This window comes from Mauremys mutica, chromosome 15 (genome assembly GCF_020497125.1).
Source record: "Mauremys mutica isolate MM-2020 ecotype Southern chromosome 15, ASM2049712v1, whole genome shotgun sequence".
In the NCBI taxonomy this organism is placed as follows: Eukaryota; Metazoa; Chordata; order Testudines; family Geoemydidae; genus Mauremys; species Mauremys mutica.
Window position 1 is genome coordinate 29,020,426 of NC_059086.1, and position 21,102 is coordinate 29,041,527.

Here is a 21,102-nt window from a genome sequence, read left to right on the forward strand (position 1 = left end):
GAGAGGGAGTTTGGAAGGGGAGCGGGAATTCTTTAAATTCTTTAAAACCTTTAATTTAAACTATAATCATACTTTGTGATTTAAACAATAACCCTATCATTAACCTATGTAGCTGTAGGAGAGAATGCAGGCAGAAGCCCAGCAGCAGATTGGGGGCTATCCAGTTTATTGCACTGAGTGCAGCATGTATGATTACCTGCTCTGTGGGTGGCTGGTATATGTGTGCATTGAGTGAAAGGAGCTTCTGGCCCTCAGAAACCAATGCGGGCTTTGGAGGCCTGAAAAGGGCAGACAAATAAACAGTGACAAGTTTTTAAAGTGCTTGTACACAAATGCTAGAAGTCTAAATAATAAGATGAGTGAACTAGAGTGCCTTGTGTTAAAGGAGGATATTAATATAATAGGCATCACAGAAACCTGGTGGAGGGGGTACAATCAATGGGACACAATCATTCCGGTGTACAAAATATATCAGAAGGACAGAACAGGTCGTGAGAGGGTGCGCGGGGGGGGGGGGCAGTGGCACTATATATTAAAGAAAATGTAGAATCAAATGAAGTAATAATCTTAAATAAATCCACATGTTCCATAGAATCTCTATGGATAGTAATTCCATGCTCTAATAAGTATATGACAATAGGTATTTATTATCAGCACCTGACCAGGATAGTGATAGTGATGATGAAATGCTAAGGCATATTAGAGAGTCTATCAAAATAAAGAACTCAATAATAGTGGGGGATTTCAATTATCCCCATATTGACTGTGAACATGTCACCTCAGGACCAAATGCAGAGACAACATTTCTTGATATTTTAAATGACTGCCAAGTTATTTTCTCCTATGTGTCTGACAATTTTATTCTTTACTATTGTTTCAACTAATTTGCCCGGTACCGATGTTAGACTTACCGGTCTGTAATTGCCGGAATCACCTGTAGACCCCTTTTAAAATATTGGCGTTACATTAGCTATCTTCCAGTCATTGGGTACAGAAGCCGATTTAAAGCACAGGTTACAAACCTTAGTTAATAGTTCCACAATTTCACATTTGAGTTCTTTCAGAACTCTTGGGTGAATGCCATCTGGTCCCGGTGACTGGTTAATGTTGAGTTTATCAATTAATTCCAAAACCTCCTCTAGTGACACTTCAATCTGTGACAGTTCCTCAGATTTGTCACCTACAAAGGACGGCTCAGGTTTGGGAATCTCCCTAACATCCTCAGCCATGAAGACTGAAGCAAAGAATGCATTTAGTATCTCTGCAATGACTTTATCGTCTTTCAGCGCTCCTTTTGTATCTCGATCGTCAAGGGGCCCCACTGTTGTTTAGCAGGCTTCCTGCTTCTGATGTACTTAAAAAAAACACTTTGTTATTACCTTTGGAATTTTTGGCTATCCATTTTTCAAACTCCTCTTTGGCTTTTCTTATTACATTTTTACACTTAATTAGGCAGTGTTTATGCTCCTTTCTATTACCTCACTAGGATTTGACTTCCACTTTTTAAAGGAAGTCTTTTTATCTCTCACTGCTTATTTTACATGGTTTTTAAGCCATGATGGCTCTTTTTTAGTTCTTTTACTGTGTTTCTTAATTTGGGGCATACATTGAAGTTAGGCCTCTATTACGGTGTCTTTAAAAAGCACCCATGCAGCTTGCAGAGATTTCACTTTAGTCACTGTACCTTTTAATTTCTGTTTAACTAACCCCCTCATTTTTGCATAGTTCCCCTTTTTTAAATTAAATGCCACAGTGTTGGGCTGTTGAGATGTTCTTCCCACTACAGGAATGTTAAATGTTATAATATTATGGTCACTATTTCCAAATGGTCCTGTTGTTATTACCTCTTGGACCAGCTCTTGTGCGCCACTCAGGACTAAATCTAGAGTTGCCTCTCCCCTTGTGGGTTCCTGTAACAGCTGCTCCAAGAAGCAGTCATTTAAAATATCGAGAAATTTTGTCTCTGCATTTCGTCCTGAGGTGACATGTTCCCAGTCAATATGGGGATAATTGAAATCCCCCACTATTATTGAGTTCTTTATTTTGATAGACTCTCTAATATCCCTTAGCATTTCATCATCACTATCACTGTCCTGGTCAGGTGGTCGATAATAGATCCCTAATGTTATATTCTTATTAGAGCATGGAGTTACTATCCATAGAGATTCTATGGAACATGTGGTTCACTTAAGATTTTTACTTCATTTGATTCTACATTTTCTTTCACATATAGTGCCACTTCCACCCGCCGTCCCCTCACGGCCTGTTTTGTCTTTCCGATATATTTTTTACCCTGGAATGATTGTGTTGCATGGATTGTCCTCAGTTCACGAGGTTTCTGTGATGCCTATTATATCAGTATCCTCCTTTATCATGAGGCACCCTAGTTCACCCATGTTATTATTTAGACTTCTAGCATTTGTGTACAAGCACTTTAAAAACTTGTCACTGTTTATTTGTCTGCCCTTTTCTAATGTGTCGGATTCTTTTTATGTGAATGTTTCTTGTCTGATGTGGCCCATACTTTATCCTCTTCCATCCTGACTATAACCTAGAGAATCTCTGTCAATAGACTCTCCCCTAAGAGAAGTCTGTGTCTGATCCACATGCTCCTCTGCAGCAGTCGGCTTTCCCCATCTCCTAGTTTAAAAACTGCTCTACAACCTTTTTAATGTTTAGTGCCAGCAGCCTGGTTCCACTTTGGTTTAATTGGAGCCCATCTCTCCTATATAGGCTCCCCCCATCCCAAAAGTTTCCCCAGAACTGTGCCAAGTTCATTTACTGGACAGTGAACTTGTCAACATGTAGTTTAATACATGGCCTGACTTGGTTCCCAGTATCTGGTTCAGGCCTCATGTCTTGCTCGTGATCCAGGCTCGGTCTGTCAACTACTGGGTGGTGGAAGAGGTGGAGGGAGGAGAGAAAGAAAGAAAGAAAGTGTTTCAGTGAAGTCAAACATTTTTGTTTCCACCTTGTTAAAATGGAACAGTTTGATTTTTTTTTCATTTTGAAATGACTTTTTATTTATTTTTTGAGACAATGACCCTCATAGACACCTATGCTCCACTGGAGCCCGGACATTGTGAGTCAATAGACGGATGCTTGTGAGACAGACCATTAAACTGCATGGGAGCTGGATTCAGACTACAGAACTCAGTCCTGCACAGAACCAGAATGGTCCAAACCTCTCAGATTTCCCAGCTACTTTCACCTCTTTGATTCTACTTTTTCCCAGTTGCTCCCAACTCCTGCATAGTTAGTGTCACATACCTGATAATGTCATGAAAGTTTTAGCAGAAAAAAAATAAAGTACAATTTTTTCTTGGTTTGAAAAATTAAGAATTTTGAGGTCATTGTAACATTTCATGTTCAGAAGCAAATGAGTAAGTCTGCACCGACTTTATGTCCTTTACGCTCAGATACATGAGGAAAATGTAACACTTTCATGTAACATGCTGACCCTGTGCCTCTTGCACAGACCAAATTCCTGAAGAAATTGTTACGGTTCCATTTAAGTACACAATCACATGGGGGCAGAGTGGTGGTGTCAGAAAAAATGAACATCACTTATTCCAAGACATGAACCTTCCTTCATTGATTTCAGTGTTGTCTTCCATTGGCTTCACTGGGAACAGTACTGGGCCCCTAACTGGAAAGCAATAAAGTTCATATATTGAAAAGTGTCCCTTTTGGTTTTCTTTTGCAGCCCAACACAAGGAGGAAAATGGTAAGTTGGCTTCTGCAGTTTGGAAGGGGAAGGGTCAGTGATTTCCCCATTCTCCTTTTGCAGTGAGTGGGAGGAGAATCTGGGTATTTCTTACTGGCAGACTGGAACTAATCAGAGGAAAGAAATGATCATTCATCCAATGTTAAGCAACAACAAAGATGAGTGCCTTGTATTAAATGAGGATATTGATATAATAGGCATCACAGAAACATGGTGGAATGAGGATAATCAGTGGGACACAGGGTACAAAATATATTGGGAGGACAGAACAGGTTGTGCTGGTGGGGGAGTAGCTCTTTATGTGAAAGAAAGTATAGAATCAAATGAAGTCAAAATTTTAAATGAACCAAACTGTACCATAGAATCTCTGTGGATAGTAATTCCATGCTTTAATAATAAGAATATAGCAGTAGGGATATATTACCAACCACCTGATGAGGATGATGATAGTGACTGTGAACTGCTCAGGGAGATTAGAATAATAGAATATCTGGGTTGGAAGGGACCTCAGAAGGTCATCTAGTCCAACCCCCTGCTCAAAGCAGGACCAATCCCCAACTAAATCATCCCAGCCAGGGCTTTGTCAAGCCTGACCTTAAAAACCTCTAAGGAAGGAGATTCGACCACCTCCCTAGGTAACCCATTCCAGTGCTTCACCACCCTCTTAGTGAAAAAGTTTTTCCTAATATCCAACCTAAACCTCCCCCACTGCAATTTGAGACCATTACTCCTTGTTCTGTCATCAGGTACCACTGAGAACAGTCTAGATCCATCCTCTTTGGAAACCCCTTTCGGGTAGTTGAAAGCAGCTATCAAATCCCCCCTCATTCTTCTCTTCCGCAGACTAAACAATCCCAGTTCCCTCAGCCTCTCCTCATAAGTCAAGTGCTCCAGCCCCCCAATCATTTTTGTTGCCTTCCGCTGGAGACTTTCCAATTTTTCCACATCCTTCTTGTAGTGTGGGGCCCAAAACTGGACACAGTACTCCAGATGAGGCCTCACCAATGTCAAATAGAGGGGAATGATCACATCCCTCAATCTGCTTGCAATGCCCCTACTTATACAGCCCAAAATGCCGTAAGCCTTCTTGGCAACAAGGGCACACTATTGACTCATATCCGGCTTCTCCACTGTAACCCCTAGGTCTTTCTCTGCAGAACTGCTTCCTAGCCATTCGGTCCCTAGTCTGTAGCAGTGAATGGGATTCTTCCGTCCTAAGTGCAGGACTCTGCACTTGTCCTTGTTGAACCTCATCAGGTTTCTTTTGGCCCAATCCTCTACTTTCTCTAGGTCTCTCTGTATACTATCCCTACCCTCCGGCATATCTACCACTCTTCCCAATTTAGTGTCATCTGCAAACTTGCTGAGAGTGCAGTCCACGCCATCCTCCAAATCATTAATGAAGATATAGAACAAAACCGGCCCCAGGACCGACCCTTGGGGTACTCCACTTGAAGCCAGCTGCGAACTAGACATGGAGCCGTTGATCATTACCCGTTGAGCCCGGCAATTTAGCCAGCTTTGTATCCATCTTATAGTCTTATTAATGCCTATTAAAATAAAAAACTCAGTAATAATGGGGGATTTCCATTATCCCCATATTGACTGTGTACATATCACCTCAGGACAGGATGTAGAGATAAAGTTTCTTCACACCTTAAATGTCTGCTTCTTGGAGAAGCTGATCCTGGAACCCACCAGAGGAGAGGCAATTCTTGATTTAGTCCAAGATAGAGCACAGGATCAGGTCCAAGAGGTGAATATAGCTGGACTGCTTGGGAATAGTAACCATAATATGACTAAATTTAGCATCCCTGTGGTGGGGAAAACACCACAGTGGCCCAACACTGTAGCATTTAATTTCAGAAAGAGGAACTACACAAAAAAGAGGGGGTTAGTTAAACAAAAATTAAAGGGTACAGGGCCAAAAGTGAAATCCCTGCAAGCTGCATGGAAACTTTTTAAAGACATCATAATAGAGGCTCAACTTAAATGTATACCCCAAATTAAAAAAAATATAATAAGAGAACCAAAAAAGAGCCACCATGGCTAAACAAGAAAGTAAAAGAAACAGTGAGAAGCAAAAAGGCATACTTTAAAAAGTGGAAGTTAAATCGTAGTGAGGAAAATAGAAAGGGGAATAAACTCTGGCAAATGAAGTGTAAAAATATAATTAGAAAGACCAAAAAAGAATTTGAAGAACAGCTAGCCAAAGACTCAAATGTAATAACAAAAACATTTTTAAATACATCAGAAGTAGAAAGCCTGCTAAACAACCGCTAGGGCCAAAGGACAATCGAGATGCTAAAGGAACACTTATTATCCCAACTCTACATATAAAATGTTGGGGTCTAAATTAGCTATTACCATTCAAGAAAGAGATCTTGGAGTCACTGTGGACAATTCTCTGAAAACATCCATTCTATGTGCAGCAGCAGTCAAAATGCAAACAGAATGTTGAGAATCATTAAGTAAGGGATAGATAATAAGACAGAAAATATCATCTTGCCTCTATATAAACCCATGTTTTGAATACTGCATGCAGATGTGGTAGCCCCATCTCAAAAAAGATATATTGGAACTGGGAAAGTTTCAAAAAAGGGCAACAAAAATTACTAGGATATGGAACGGCTTCCATATGAGGAGAGATTAATAAGCCTAGGACTTTTCTGCTTTGAAAAGAGACAACTGAGGGGCACATGATTGAGGTCTATAAAATCATGACTGGTGTGGAGAAAGTAGATAAAGAAGTGTTATTTGCTCCTTCTCATAACACAAGAACTAGGGTCTACCAAATGAAATTAATAGGCATCAGGTTTAAAACAAACAAAAGGAAGTATTTCTTCATACAATGCACACTCAACCTGTGGAACTCCATGCCAGAGGATTATAAGAGGGTTTAAAAAAAAGCTTGATAAATTCATGGAGGATAGGTCCATCAATGGCTATTACCCAGGATAGGCAGGGATGGTGTCCCTAGCCTCTGTTTGCCAGAAGCTGGGAATGGATGACAGGAAGTGGATCACATGATGATGATTACCTGTTCTGTTCATTCCCTCTGTGGCACCTGGAATTGGCCACTGTCGGATGACAGGTTACAGGGCAAAATGGACCTTTTGTGTGACCCACTGTGGCTATTCTTATGTTCTTAAGACAAATATGTAACATGTGGAGGTGTATGTTCTTTTAGAATCATAGAATATTAGGGTTGGAAGAAGCCTCAGGAGGTCATCTAGTCCAACCCCCTGTACAAATCAACGCCAACTAAATCAGATCAGCCAGGGCTTTGCTAAGCGTGGGCTTAAAAACCTCTAAGGATGGAGATTCCACCAGCTCCCTAGGTAACCCATTCCAGTGCTTCAGCCCTCCTAGTGAAATACTTTCCTAATATCCAGCCTAGACCTTCCCCACTGCAACCTGAGATCATTGCTTCTTGTTCTGTCATCTGCCACCACTGAGAACAGCCTAGCTCCATCCTCTTTGAAACCCCGCATCAGGTAGTTGAAGACTGCTATCAGATCTCCCCTCACTCTTCCCTTCTTCAGATTAAATAAACCCAGTTCCCTCAGCTCTCCTCATAAATTATGTGCTGGACTCTCTCCAATTTGTCCACATCCCTTCTGTAATTGGGGGACCAAAACTGGACACAATACTCCAGATGTGGCCTCACCAGTGCTGAATAGAGGGGAATAATTATTTCCATCAATCTGCTGGCAATTCTTCCAGTATTACAGCATTTTTGCAAAGCAATAGCTGGATTACTATAGCGAGTTTGCTTTAATTTCTCAGATGATCAAACACAGTGGGGTTTTATCAGGGAAATGTTTAGCAGCTTGCTCTAGATTGCACCAAGCAACTTTCTGTAGGACTCAAACCACTCTGTGGGGTTTAATACCCTGCTCCAAGGGGGAACTCTTCACAGTGAAGTGCAAGAGCATCCCCTTGGATGGGAAATGTCTGCTGGGAACTTCAGGGGCCTTCACTGTACTTCACTGTAACCTCTCCTGATGAGGAGGGCTCTCCCCTCACACAGCAGAGTGCAGAGCATCCTGGAATCACAGCAAAGCTAAAAAGTCTGCTGGAAGCCAGGCATCATGCTCAGTGATCCTATGCCTTTCTGAGAGAAGAGTGCCCTGGCCTTCCGTGCCCTTGGTATCATGGTGCTTAAGATGCTGTCCCCCTCCATGCCTGGAATCTCCAGGAGGAGCTGTTAATCTCTTGAGGCACAATCCCACCCAGAGCTCTACAGGGCGGTACAGTTTAGCAACCCACTCACATTTCCTGACACAAATCTCGGCCTATCCCACAAACATTGTCTGTGATAGGAATAGGTGGAATTCCTGTCTCAGCAAAGCTGTAACCCCTTGACTGGAGCTCACACATCCCCTTCAGTAGGAAAGTGATCACTAGGTTCCAAACCAGAGGACATGGGGATAATCTGAATTAGGACTATAGGGGTTATATTAGCTCTGTATTTCACTGTGTTGCTGGAATACTGAGTGCAGTTTCGCTGTCCCCAATTTAAGAAAAAAGTTGTCAAACTGGAGAGGGTTCATAGAAGAGCACCAGAATGATTAAAGGATTAGATAACGTGTTATAGTGGTAGACTGAAAGAGCTCAACCTGCTTAATATAACAAAGAGAAGGGGTGACTTGATTGCACTCTATATGTGTGTACAGAGTGAACAAATATTTGATACTGGGCTCTTTAGCCTAGCAGAGAATAGTCTAGCAAAATCCAATGGCTAGAAATTGAAATTAGGAAAGTCAGACAAGAAATCACGCATACATTTTTAAGAGTGAGGATGATTAAACACTGTAACAATTTACTATGGGTTCTGCTGGATCCTCCATCACTGATTTTTTTTAATCAAGGTTGTATGTTCTTTGTAAAGAATCTGCTCTAATGCAAACATGAATTGTTTGTGAGAAGTTCTCTGGCCCATTTATAGAGGTCTGATACAGTATGATGTTCATTGTGTCACTTGCTCCCTCACAGCTCTTCTGCAATAAACACAGCTTTTGATATTTTTCTCTAGGAGAGTGGTGAACCACTAGAATGAGTTGCCTAGGGAGGTGGTGGAACCTCCATCCTTAGAGGTATTTAAGGCCTGGCTTGAGAAAGCTGTGGCTGGGATAATTTAATTGATGTTGACGGTTATGTTTTGAGCATGGGTTTGGACTATATTACCTCTTGAGGTCTCGTCCAACCCTAATCTTCTATGGTTCTATGATTCTATGAACTTACAGTTACCTTTGTTCTTGGCCATATTATTACAAAAGGTGCTATTGTTATCTTTAAATATATATATATATTTTTTCTTTTTTAGGAGACTTGGAAAAGAGAATAAGTAAGTCTTTGTCCTTTTTCTTTTGTGTGCTCTACTGTTGTGTAGGAATCTTGTAAAATGAAAAAAAATGATTGAGTTATTAGACCTCACCCCACTTTCCTGTTTTCAATAGAGCAGATTACTTGGCTAATTTTGTCAATAGCATATATGAGCATGTGCTGGTTCTGAGCAGTGCTGCTTATACATTGTTGAAATTTAAATAGACTCACCCACTCCTGGTCTGTAGTCTCCAAAAAACATAACACTCTTGCAAAGACATGGTATGAAAGGCAATGTACACATTGAAAGGACTCTGTATTGAAACAGCAACTGGAATGCAGCTCATAATGTAAATGGTGTTACTGATACTTTCATAGCAGAACCCATATTAGCAGAAGAGCGTAATGTGTCATATTAACCTTTTGCTAATTAGTTGTGGCAGCCATGAAGCTTCTTCTTAAATTGATTAAAGCTAGAATATTATCTTCCTTATCTACTACGTAGTGGGATAGGAATGGGGCTAGCCCATGGATTGAATAGTTAGCTCCATACCCATGGCCAGTATTTATGCTAATCGACTAGAAAGACTCTCATTCACCCACTTCAGCATATTCATAAATGATCTGGCAAAAGGGGTAAACAGTGAGGTGGAAAAATTTGCAGATGATACAAAACTACTCAAGATAATGAAGTCCTATGCAGACTGCATAGAGCTACAAAAGGATCTCTCAAAACTGGGTGAATAGGCAACAGAATGGTAGATGAAATTCAGTGTTGATAAATGCAAAGTAATGCACATTGGAAATTATAATCCCAAATCTACATATAAAATGTTGGGGTCTAAATTAGCTGTTACTACTCAAGAAAGAGATCTTGGAGTCACTGTGGACAATTCTCTGAAAACATCCATTCTATGTGCAGCAGCAGTCAAAATGCAAACAGAATGTTGAGAATCATTAAGTAAGGGATAGATAATAAGACAGAAAATATCATCTTGCCTCTATATAAACCCATATCTTGAATACTGCATGCAGATGTAGTAGCCCCATCTCAAAAAAGATATATTGGAACTGGGAAAGTTTCAAAAAAGGGCAACAAAATTACCAGGATATGGAACGGCTTCCATATGAGGAGAGATTAATAAGCCTAGGGCTTTTCTGCTTTGAAAAGAGACAACTGAGGGGCACATGATTGAGGTCTATAAAATCATGACTGGTGTGGAGAAAGTAGATAAGGAAGTGTTATTTGCTCCTTCTCATAACACAAGAACTAGGGTCTACCAAATGAAATTAATAGGCATCAGGTTTAAAACAAACAAAAGGAAGTATTTCTTCATACAATGCACACTCAACCTGTGGAACTCCATGCCAGAGGATTATAAGAGGGTTTAAAAAACAGCTAGATAAATTCATGGTGGACAGGTCCATCAATGGCTATTAGCCAGGATAGGCAGGGATGGTGTCCCTAGCCTCTGTTTGCCAGAAGCTGGGAATGGGTGAAGGAAAATGGATCACATGATGATGATTACCTGATCTGTTCATTCCCCCTGTGGCATCTGGAATTGGCCACTGTCGGATGACAGGTTACAGGGCAAAATGGACCTTTTGTGTGACCCACTGTGGCCATTCTTATGTTCTTAAGACAAATATGTAACATGTGGAGGTGTATGTTCTTTTAGAATAATAGAATATTAGGGTTGGAAGAGAACTCAGGATCTAGTCCAACCCCCTGTTCAAATCAACACCAACTAAATCATATCAGTCAGGGCTTTACTAAGCGTGGGCTTAAAAACCTCTAAGGATGGAGATTCCACCAGCTCCCTAGGTAACCCATTCCAGTGCTTCAGCCCTCCTAGTGAAATTCTTTCCTAATATCCAGCCTAGACCTTCCCCACTGCAACCTGAGATCATTGCTTCTTGTTCTGTCATCTGCCACCACTGAGAACAGCCTAGCTCCATCCTCTTTGAAACCCCGCATCAGGTAGTTGAAGACTGCTATCAAATCTCCCCTCACTCTTTCCTGCTGCAGATTAAATAAACCCAGTTCCCTCAGCCTCTCCTCATAAATTATGTGCTGGACTCTCTCCAATTTGCCCACATCCCTTCTGTAATTGGGGGACCAAAACTGGACACAATACTCCAGATGTGGCCTCACCAGTACTGAATAGAGGGGAATAATTATTTCCATCAATCTGCTGGCAATTCTTCCAGTATTACAGAATTTTTGCAAAGCAATAGCTGGATTACAATAGCGAGTTTGCTTTAATTTCTCAGATGATCAAACACAGTGGGGTTTTATCAGGGAAATGTTTAGCAGCTTGCTCTAGATTGCACCAAGCAACTTTCTGTAGGACTCAAACCACTCTGTGGGGTTTAATACCCTGCCCCAAGGGGGAACTCTTCACAGTGAAGTGCAAGAACATCCCCTTGGATGGGAAATGTCTGCTGGGAACTTCAGGGGCCTTCACTGTACTTCACTGTAACCTCTCCTGATGAGGAGGGCTCTCCCCTCACACAGCAGAGTGCAGAGCATCCTGGAATCACAGCAAAGCTAAAAAGTCTGCTGGAAGCCAGGCATTATGCTCAGTGATCCAATGCCTTTCTGAGAGAAGAGTGCCCTGGCCTTCCGTGCCCTTGGTATCATGGTGCTTAAGATGCTGTCCCCCTCCATGCCTGGAATCTCCAGGAGGAGCTGTTAATCTCTTGAGGTACAATCCCACCCAGAGCTCTACAGGGCAGTACAGTTTAGCAACCCACTCACATTTCCTGACACAAATCTCGGCCTATCCCACAAACATTGTCTGTGATAGGAATAGGTGGAATTCCTGTCTCAGCAAAGCTGTAACCCCTTGACTGGAGCTCACACATCCCCTTCAGTAGGAAAGTGATCACTAGGTTCCAAACCAGAGGACATGGGGATAATCTGAATTAGGACTATAGGGGTTATATTAGCTCTGTATTTCACTGTGTTGCTGGAATACTGAGTGCAGTTTCGCTGTCCCCAATTTAAGAAAAAAGTTGTCAAACTGGAGAGGGTTCATAGAAGAGCACCAGAATGATTAAAGGATTAGATAACGTGTTATAGTGGTAGACTGAAAGAGCTCAACCTGCTTAATATAACAAAGAGAAGGGGTGACTTGATTGCACTCTATATGTATGTACAGAGTGAACAAATATTTGATAATGGGCTCTTTAGTCTAGCAGAGAAGGGTCTAGCAAAATCTAATTGCTAGAAATTGAAATTAGGAAAGTCAGACAATAAATCAGGCATACATTTTTAAGAGTGAGGATGATTAAACACTCTAACAATTTACCATGGGTTCTGCTGGATCCTCATTCACTAATTATTTTTTTTAATCAAGTTTGTATGTTCTTTGTAAAGGATCTGCTCTAATGCAAACATGAATTGTTTGCGGGAAGTTCTCTGGCCCATGTTATAGAGGCCTGATACAGTATGATGTTCATTGTGTCACTTGCTCCCTCACAGCTCTTCTGCAATAAACGCAGCTTTTGATATTTTTCACTAGGAGGGTGGTGAACCACTGGAATGAGTTACCTAGGGAGGTGGTGGAACCTCCATCCTTAGAGGTATTTAAGGCCTGGCTTGAGAAAGCTCTGGCTGGGATAATTTAGTTGATGTTGATGGTTATATTTTGAGCAAGGGTTTGGACTAGATTACCTCTTAAGGTCTCGTCCAACCCTCATCTTCTATGGTTCTATGATTCTATGAACTTATAGTTACCTTTGTTCTTGGCCATATTATTACAAAAGGTGCTATTGTTATCTTTAAATATATATATATATATATATATATATATTTCTTTTTTAGGAGACTTGGAAAAGAGAATAAGTAAGTCTTTGTCCTTTTTCTTTTGTGTGCTCTACTGCTGTGTAGGAATCTTGAAAAATGAAAAAAAAATGATTGAGTTATTAGACCTCACCCCACTTTCCTGTTTTCAATAGAGCAGATTACTTGGCTAATTTTGTCAATAGCATATATGAGCATGTGCTGGTTCTGAGCAGTGCTGCTTATACATTGTTGAAATTTAAATAGACTCACCCACTCCTGGTCTGTAGCCTCCAAAAAACATAACACTCTTGCAGAGACATGGTATGAAAGGCAATGTACACATTGAAAGGATTCTGTATTGAAACAGCAACTGGAATGCAGCTCATAATGTAAATGGTGTTACTGCTCCTTTCATAGCAGAACCCATATTAGCAAAAGAGTGTAGTGTGTCATATTAACCTTTTGCTAATTAGTTGTGGCAGCCATGAAGCTTCTTCTTAAATTGATTAAAGCTAGAATATTATCTTCTTTATCTACTACGTAGCGGGATAGGAATGGGGCTAGTCCATGGATTGAATAGCTAGCTCTCTACCCATGGCCAGTATTTATGCTATTTGACTAGAAAGAATCTCATTCACCCGCTTCAATTCATAAGTCAATGAACATACACTGAACTGTTTTCTTCTCCTCCCCGTTTTTCTTTTGCAGAGGAACTCCAGGAGCAAAAGGGTGAGTTTGCCTACTTTATTCAATACTAACTGTCCACTGTCAACTGTCCCTGTATTGGTTCCAACAACTTCAATGGCGGAAGAGATGCTATCATTGGATGCCTCATGTATCTGGGAAGTGGAGGGTCTGTGTAGATTACTCTGGAATCATGGTATGTCATTGAGCTGAGACCTCACCAGCACTTTGCAAAGAATGTCAGAGGGGAAGGGGTTCAAGGGCAGTTGGGCATGAGAGAAAAAACATCCATGCACTATAGGATCTGAACATATCCATTGAATGAAAAAGCTCTTGCTGGGGAGTGTGGCAGGATCGAGTTGCTACTGCTGTGCCTGACCTCGTAGTAGCTGAGGCAATGCAGACACTTCACTCTGTGCCTCAGGGATGGAGGGAGAAATGTCTTCCCCAAAGAGCTTCCCCCAAACTGTGTAGAGCACCCAGTGCAGGCTCTTTGACAATCCCCCTGCAAAGGAAGTGCTGATAATGACATAGGAATGTTTGCTGGTCACACAGGAATGTTTGCTAGAGCAGGAAATAAAACCTTGATATTCTGTCTGCTGGTCCAGTGTATTCACTATCAGAGCAAGGTGTTGGTAGAAACTTTGCATGGGGATGTGTCTATTTCAGGAGGGGAAAAAAACATTTTGGATGAATAAAAGAACAAGAAAGAAAGAAGCAAAAGCATCTCTGTAGAGTATTATTATTTTTATTATTTAAAAGTTTCTATTTCTTCCATATTAAAATGGAACATTCCGATTTTTCACTTCAAAATGAAGGAGACAATGTTAAGGTTCAATTCAGTTACCCAGTCACGTGTGGTCAGTGTAGGAACAGCCACCAACTCCTTTATTTTCTCCATGGTGCTTGGCCACCACTCCTACTACAGTAACTCCTCATTAAAAGTCATAGAATCATAGAATCATAGAACTTAAGATCAGAAGGGACCATTATGATCATCTAGTCTGACCTCCCACAAGATGCAGGCCACAAAAGCTGACCCACCCACTCCTGAAATAATTCTCTCCCTTGACTCAGCTGTTGAAGTCCCCAAATCCTTCAAGTAGCAGATAATCCTCCAGCAAGCGACCCCTGCCCCATGCTGCGGAGGAAGGCGAAAAACCTCCAGGGCCACTGCCAATCTACCCTGGAGGAAAATTCCTTCCCGACCCCAAATATGGCAATCAGCTGAACCCCGAGCATGCGTGCAAGACTCTCCAGCCAGACACTCAGAAAAAAGACTTTCAATATCCCAACATTGACCCTTGGTACTAATTACCAATGGTCGCACGTTATTGACCTATTGACTAAATCACGTTCTCCTATCAAACCATTCCCTCCATAAACTTATCAAGCTTAATCTTAAAGCCAGAGAGGTCCTTCGCCCCCACGGTTTCCCTCGTCCTGGTTAACGTTGTTTTGTTGTTACATTGCAGATCAATTAGGGAACACCATCATTTAAAGTTGTGCAATGCCTATTACCCTGTTTGGCTGCCTGCTTTCTCCACAGCCGGCAGCCTCCCTATGCCCCTCCACACATACAGTGGCTCCTGCCTGCTGGCAGACCCCATGGATCAGTGACTTCCCCCTCCTCCCCCCACCTCCTACCCGCATCAATCAGGTGGCTTGTGGCATTTAGGAGGCAGGAGGGAGGGCGGAGGAGCAAGGACTCGGTGCGCAGGCTCCCCCTCCCACCCCTGCCTCCTGAACACCGCAAACCATCTGATTGCTGTGGGCAGGAGGTGAAGGGGGGAAGGGGGTGGCAAGCTGACTCATATCCAGCTTCTCGTCCACTGTAACCTCTAGATCCTTTTCTGTTGAACTGCTTCCTAGCCATTCGGTCCCTAGTCTGTAGCAGTGCATGGGATTCTTCCGTCCTAAGTGCAGGACTCTGCACTTGTCCTAGTTGAACCTCATCAGGTTTCTTTTGGCCCAGTCCTCTAATTTGTCTAGTTCCCTCTGTATCCTATCCCTACCCTCCAGCATATCAACCACTGCTCCCAGTTTAATGTCATCTGCAAACTTGCTGAGAGTGCAGTCCACGCCATCGTCCAGATCATTAATGAAGATATAGAACAAAACCGGCCCTAGGACCGACCCTTGGGGCACTCCACTTGAAATCGGCTGCCAACTAGACATGGAGCCATTGATCACTACCCATTGAGCCCGACGATCTAGCCAGCTTTCTATCCACCTTATAGTCCAGTCGTCCAGCCCGTACTTCTTTAACTTGCTGGCAAGAATACTGTGGGAGACTGTATCAAAAGCTTTGCTAAAGTCAAGGAATAATACATCATAGAATCATAGAATCATAGAATCTCAGGGTTGGAAGGGACCTCAGGAGGTCATCTAGTCCAACCTCCTGCTCAAAGCAGGACCAAACCCAACTAAATCATCCCATCCAGGGCTTTGTCAAGCCTGACCTTAAAGACCTCTAAGGAAGGAGATTCCACCACCTCCCTAGGTAACACATTCCAGTTCCTCACCACCCTACTAGTGAAAAAGTTTTTCCTAATGTCCAACCTAAACCTCCCCCTCTGCAACTTGAGACCATTACTCCTTGTTCTGTCATCTTCTACCACTGAGAACAGTCTAGATCCATCCTCCTTGGAACCCCCTTTCAGGTAGTTGAAAGCAGCTATCAAATCCCCCCTCATTCTTCTCTTCTGCAGGCTAAACAATCTCAGTTCCCTCAGCCTCTCCTCATAAGTCATGTGCTCCAGCCCCCTAATCAGCTGTCTAACCTACTCTTAAATATCTCCAGAGATGGAGATTCCGCAACCTCATTAGGCAATTTATTCCAGTGTTTAACCACCCTGACAGTTAAGAACTTTTTCCTAATGTCCAACCTAAACCTCCCTTGCTGCAGTTTAAGCCCATTGCTTCTTGTTCTATCCTCAAAGGGGAAGGTGAACAAGTTTTCTCCCACCTCCTTATGACACCCTTTTAGATATCTGAAAACTGCCATCATGTCCCCTGTCAGTCTTCTCTTTTCCAGACTAAACAAACCCAATTATTTCAGCCTTCCTTCATAGGTCATGTTCTTAAGACCTTTAATCATTCTTGTTGCTCTTCTCTGGACGCTCTCCAATTTCTCCGCATCTTTCTTTGAAGTGCGGTGCCCAGAACTGGACACAATACTCCAGCTGAGGCCTGACCAGTGCAGAGTAGAGCGGAAGAATGACTTCTCATGTCTTGCTCACAACACAGCTGTTAATGCATCCCAGAATCACGTTTGCTTTTTTTGCAACAGCATCACACTGTTGACTCATATTTAGCTTATGGTCCACTATAACCCCTAGATCTCTTTCTGCTGTACTCCTTCCTAGACAGTCTCTTCCCATTCTGCATGTGTGAAACTGATTTTTCCTTCCTAAGTGGAGCACTTTGCATTTGTCTTTGTTAAACTTCATCCTGTTTACCTCAGACCATTTCTCCAATTTGTCCAGATCATTTTGAATTATGACCTTGTCCTCCAAAGCAATTGCAGTCCCTCCCAGTTTGATATAATCTGCAAACTTAATAAGCGTACTTTCTATGCCAACATCTAGATATTGAACAGAGCTGGTCCCAAAACAGACCCCTGCAGAATCCCACTTGTTATACCTTTCCAGCAGGATTGGGAAACATTAATAACTACTCTCTGAGTACGGTTATCCAGCCAGTTATGAACCCACCTATAGTAGCCCTATCTAAATTGTATTTGCCTATTTTATCGATAAGAATATCATACGAGATAGTATCAAGTGCCTTACTAAAGTGTAGGTATACCACATCCACCGCTTCTCCCTTATCCACAAGACTCGTTATCCTATCAAAGAAAGCTATCAGATTGGTTTGACATGATTTGTTCTTTACAAATCCATGCTGGCTATTCCCTATCACCTTACCACCTTCCAAGTGTTTGCAGATGATATCCTTAATTACTTGCTCCATTATCTTCCCTGGCACAGAAGTTAAACTAACTTGTCTGTAGTTTCCTGGGTTGTTTTTATTTCCCTTTTTATAGATGGGCACTATATTTGCCCTTTTCCAGGCTTCTGGAATCTCTCCCGTCTCCCATGATTTTCCAAAGATAATAGCTAGAGGCTCAGATACCTCCTCTATTAGCTCCTTGATTATTCTAGGATGCATTTCATCAGGCCTTGGTGACTTGCAGGCATCTAACTTTTCTAAGTGATTTTTAACTTTTTTTTTATTTTATCTTCTAAACCTACCCCCTTCCCATTAGCATTCACTATATTAGGCATTCCTTCAGACTTCTCGGTGAAGACTGAAACAAAGAAGTCATTAAGCATCTCTGCCATTTCCAAGTTTCCTGTTACTGTTTCTCCCTCCTCACTGAGCAGTGGGCCTACCCTGTCCTTGGTCTTCCTCTTGCTTCTAATGTATTGATAAAAAGTCTTCTTGTTTCCCTTTATTCCCGTAGCTAGTTTGAACTCATTTTCCTTTGCATTTGCCTTTCTAATCTTGCCCCTGCATTCCTGTGTTGTTTGCCTATATTCATCCTTTGTAATCTGTCCTAGTTTCCATTTTTATATGTCTCCTTTTTATTTTTTAGATCATGCAAGATCTCGTGGTAAAGCCAAGATGGTCTTTTGCCACATTTTCTATCTTTCCTACCCAGCGGAATAGCTTGCTTTTGGGCCCTTAATAGTGTCCCTTTGAAAAATTGCCAACTCTTCTCAGTTGTTTTTCCCCTCAGTCTTGATTCCCATGGGACCTTACTTATCAGCTCTCTGAGCTTACCAAAATCTGCCTTCCTGAAATCCATTGTCTCTATTTTGCTGTACTTCCTTCTATCCTTCCTTAGAATTGCAAACTCTATGATTTCATGATCACTTTCACCCAAGCTGCCTTCTACTTTCAAATTCTCAACGAGTTCCTCCCTATTTGTTAAAATCAGGTCTAGAACAGCTTCCCCCCAGTAGCTTTTTCAACCTTCTGAAATAAAAAGTTGTCTGCAATGCAGTCCAAGAACTTATTGGATAGTCTGTGCCCCACTGTGTTATTTTCCCAACTTATATCTGGATAGTTGAATTCCCCCATCACCACCAAATCTTGGGCTTTGGATGATTGTGATAGTTGTTTAAAAAAAGCCTCATCCACCTTTTCCACCTGGTTAGGTAGCCTGTAGTAGACTCCTGGCATGACATCACCCTTGTTTTTTACCCCTTTTAGCCTAACCCTGAGACTTTCAACACTTCCATTCCCTATGTCCATCTCCACCTCAGTCCAAGTGTGTACATTTTTAATACATAAGGCAACACCTCCTCCCTTTTCCCCTGTCTATCCTTCCTGAGCAAGCTGTACCCATCCACACCAACATTCCAATCATGTGTATTATCCCACCAAGTTTCAGTGTTGCTAACAATGTCATAGCTGTATTTATTTATTAGCACTTCCAGTTCTTCTGGCTCATTACCAATACTTCTCGCATTTGTATATAGGCATCGAAGATACTGGTTTGATCTTGTGTCCCAGTTTTGCCCTGATCATCCTTTCTCTCTGCCATTATAGCCCATGCTCCCTCTTGTTTCTGACCCATCTTCCAGGTCTCTATGTTCCCCACTTACCTGTAGGTTTTGCTCACCTATCCCCACCGAACCTAGTTTAAAGCCCTTCTCACTAGGTTAGCCAGTCTGTGTGCAAATAGGGTCTTCCCCTCCTTGAAAGGTGAACACCATCTCTGCCTAGCAGTCCTTCCTCGAGTAGCATCCCATGGTCGAGGAAGCCAAAGATCTCCTGGTGACACCATCTTTGCAGCCAGGCATTCACCTCCATGATGCATCTGTCTCTGCCCGGGCCCCTACCTTTGACAGGAAGAATCGAAGAGAATACCACCTGCGCTCCAAACTCTTTCACCTGTAATCCCAGAGCCCTGTAGTCACTCTTGATCCATTCAGTGTCACACCTCGCAGTATCATTTGTGCTCACATGGATGAGTAGCATGGGGTAGTAGTCAGAGGGCTGGATAATCCTCAACAATGCCTCTGTAACATTTCGGATACGGGCTCTTGACAGGCAGCATACCTCCCAAGATGAAATGTCAGGGTGACAGATGGGCGCCTCCGTCCCCCTCAGCAGAGAGTCTCCGATCACCACCACCCTACATTTCCTGTTCGCAGTGGTGGCAGCAGACCTCCCAGCCTTAGGGGTATGAGGCTTCTCCTCTTTTTCTATAGGGGGTGATTCCTTCTCTCCTGTATCAAGAGATGATCTTAAGTAGATTATGAAGGTTATATTAGCTCTGTCTTTGGCTCTGTCATTGGAATACTGTGTCCAGTTCTGATGTCCCCAAGCGAAGAAGGAAGTTGATAAATAGGAGAGGGTTCAGAGAAGATGCAGGGAAATGATTAAAAGATAAGAAAACATATTATGATGTGATAGATTCCAGGAGCTCAATCTATTTTGCTAAACAAAGAAAAGGCGTGAGTTGATCATACTCTATAATTAAGTACATGAGGAACAAATATTTGACATCAAACTAAATTTTTGCCCACTATACCCTCCTTTTTCCAACTGAACAAACCAATCTATCTTACCTTGTTCTTCCCTAAACCTCATGGGAGCAAACAGGACTAAATAGGATATACTCTGGACATCAGACACGCACTAGCGTTCAACCTTGAGAGAACCAAGACCTGCAGATAGTCACCAAGACTTTTTATTTCAACTTTGGAACTATCTAAAGGTTTTACCATTTTCAAGCAGTGAGTGTGTAAATGGATTTTTGGATGCATCCACCTTTGCTACAACAGGAAGATATAGAACTCCCACCAGGGATCCCAACTGACTCCACCAGGTCATTATCAATCTCAGTAGCCTTTCTCTTACAGTCAAGGACATTTGTAAGTTGGCCACCTGGTCATCCACAAAAATGTTTAAAAAACATTATGCAATAGATCAGAGCTCAAGATCGAACGCATTGGTAGGACTTAGCATATTATTGTCATTTTCTCACGCAACTCTAAAGCCCCTTCCTTTCACCGTGGGATGTAGCTTGACAATCACCTGAAGTGGAGTATCCACAGGGACACTTCTCAAAGAAGAATAAAAGATTACCTACTCTATGTAGTAACTGAGGCTGTTCAAGATGGTGACTCAGTGGGTGCTCCACTACCCACCCTTCTCCCCTCTACATCTGAGTTCAATTTATGAACCAGGTGGTAGAGAAGGAACTGAGGGATGGGGTTGATTGTGCGGCACTAGATAGACACTGACAAAGGTACAAGACAGAGAGATTGTCAGTCTGGTTAGTCAGAGGGAGAGACCTAGACATGCCGCATTTTTGTCTGCATCCAGATCTCCTGAACCTAAAGGAGGACCTTTTGAGGAGCAGGAGGAGAGACTAGAGGAGGAAACTTCACCTGCAATGAACTTCTCATTATCTTCACTGGACGACACAGTGATGCCAACCCCAACTGCCCAACATCTGCTAATGCAATGGACATGGACTTCTTATTTTCACATCCCACACCAAACTCTCTGGTGGTCAATGCGGTGAATGAAAGGGGAGAAACCATCACTCCAA

General features: G+C 42.2%; 1 protein-coding gene across 6 annotated transcripts in view; it reads left to right on the forward strand.

The window, feature by feature from the left end:
- Positions 1 to 21,102, forward strand: part of LOC123350278 — a 117,786-nt gene that overhangs the window by 26,702 nt on the left and 69,982 nt on the right. For 3 of the 6 annotated variants that reach the window (XM_044988771.1, XM_044988775.1, XM_044988773.1), the window contains 4 exons: positions 3,707 to 3,727; positions 9,057 to 9,077; positions 12,885 to 12,905; positions 13,554 to 13,574. In XM_044988771.1, coding sequence (XP_044844706.1) covers positions 3,707 to 3,727; positions 9,057 to 9,077; positions 12,885 to 12,905; positions 13,554 to 13,574 — 84 coding nt within the window. The remainder of the gene's footprint in view (positions 1 to 3,706; positions 3,728 to 9,056; positions 9,078 to 12,884; positions 12,906 to 13,553; positions 13,575 to 21,102) is intronic. The other 3 variants (XM_044988772.1, XM_044988774.1, XM_044988776.1) reach the window with 3 other exon arrangements.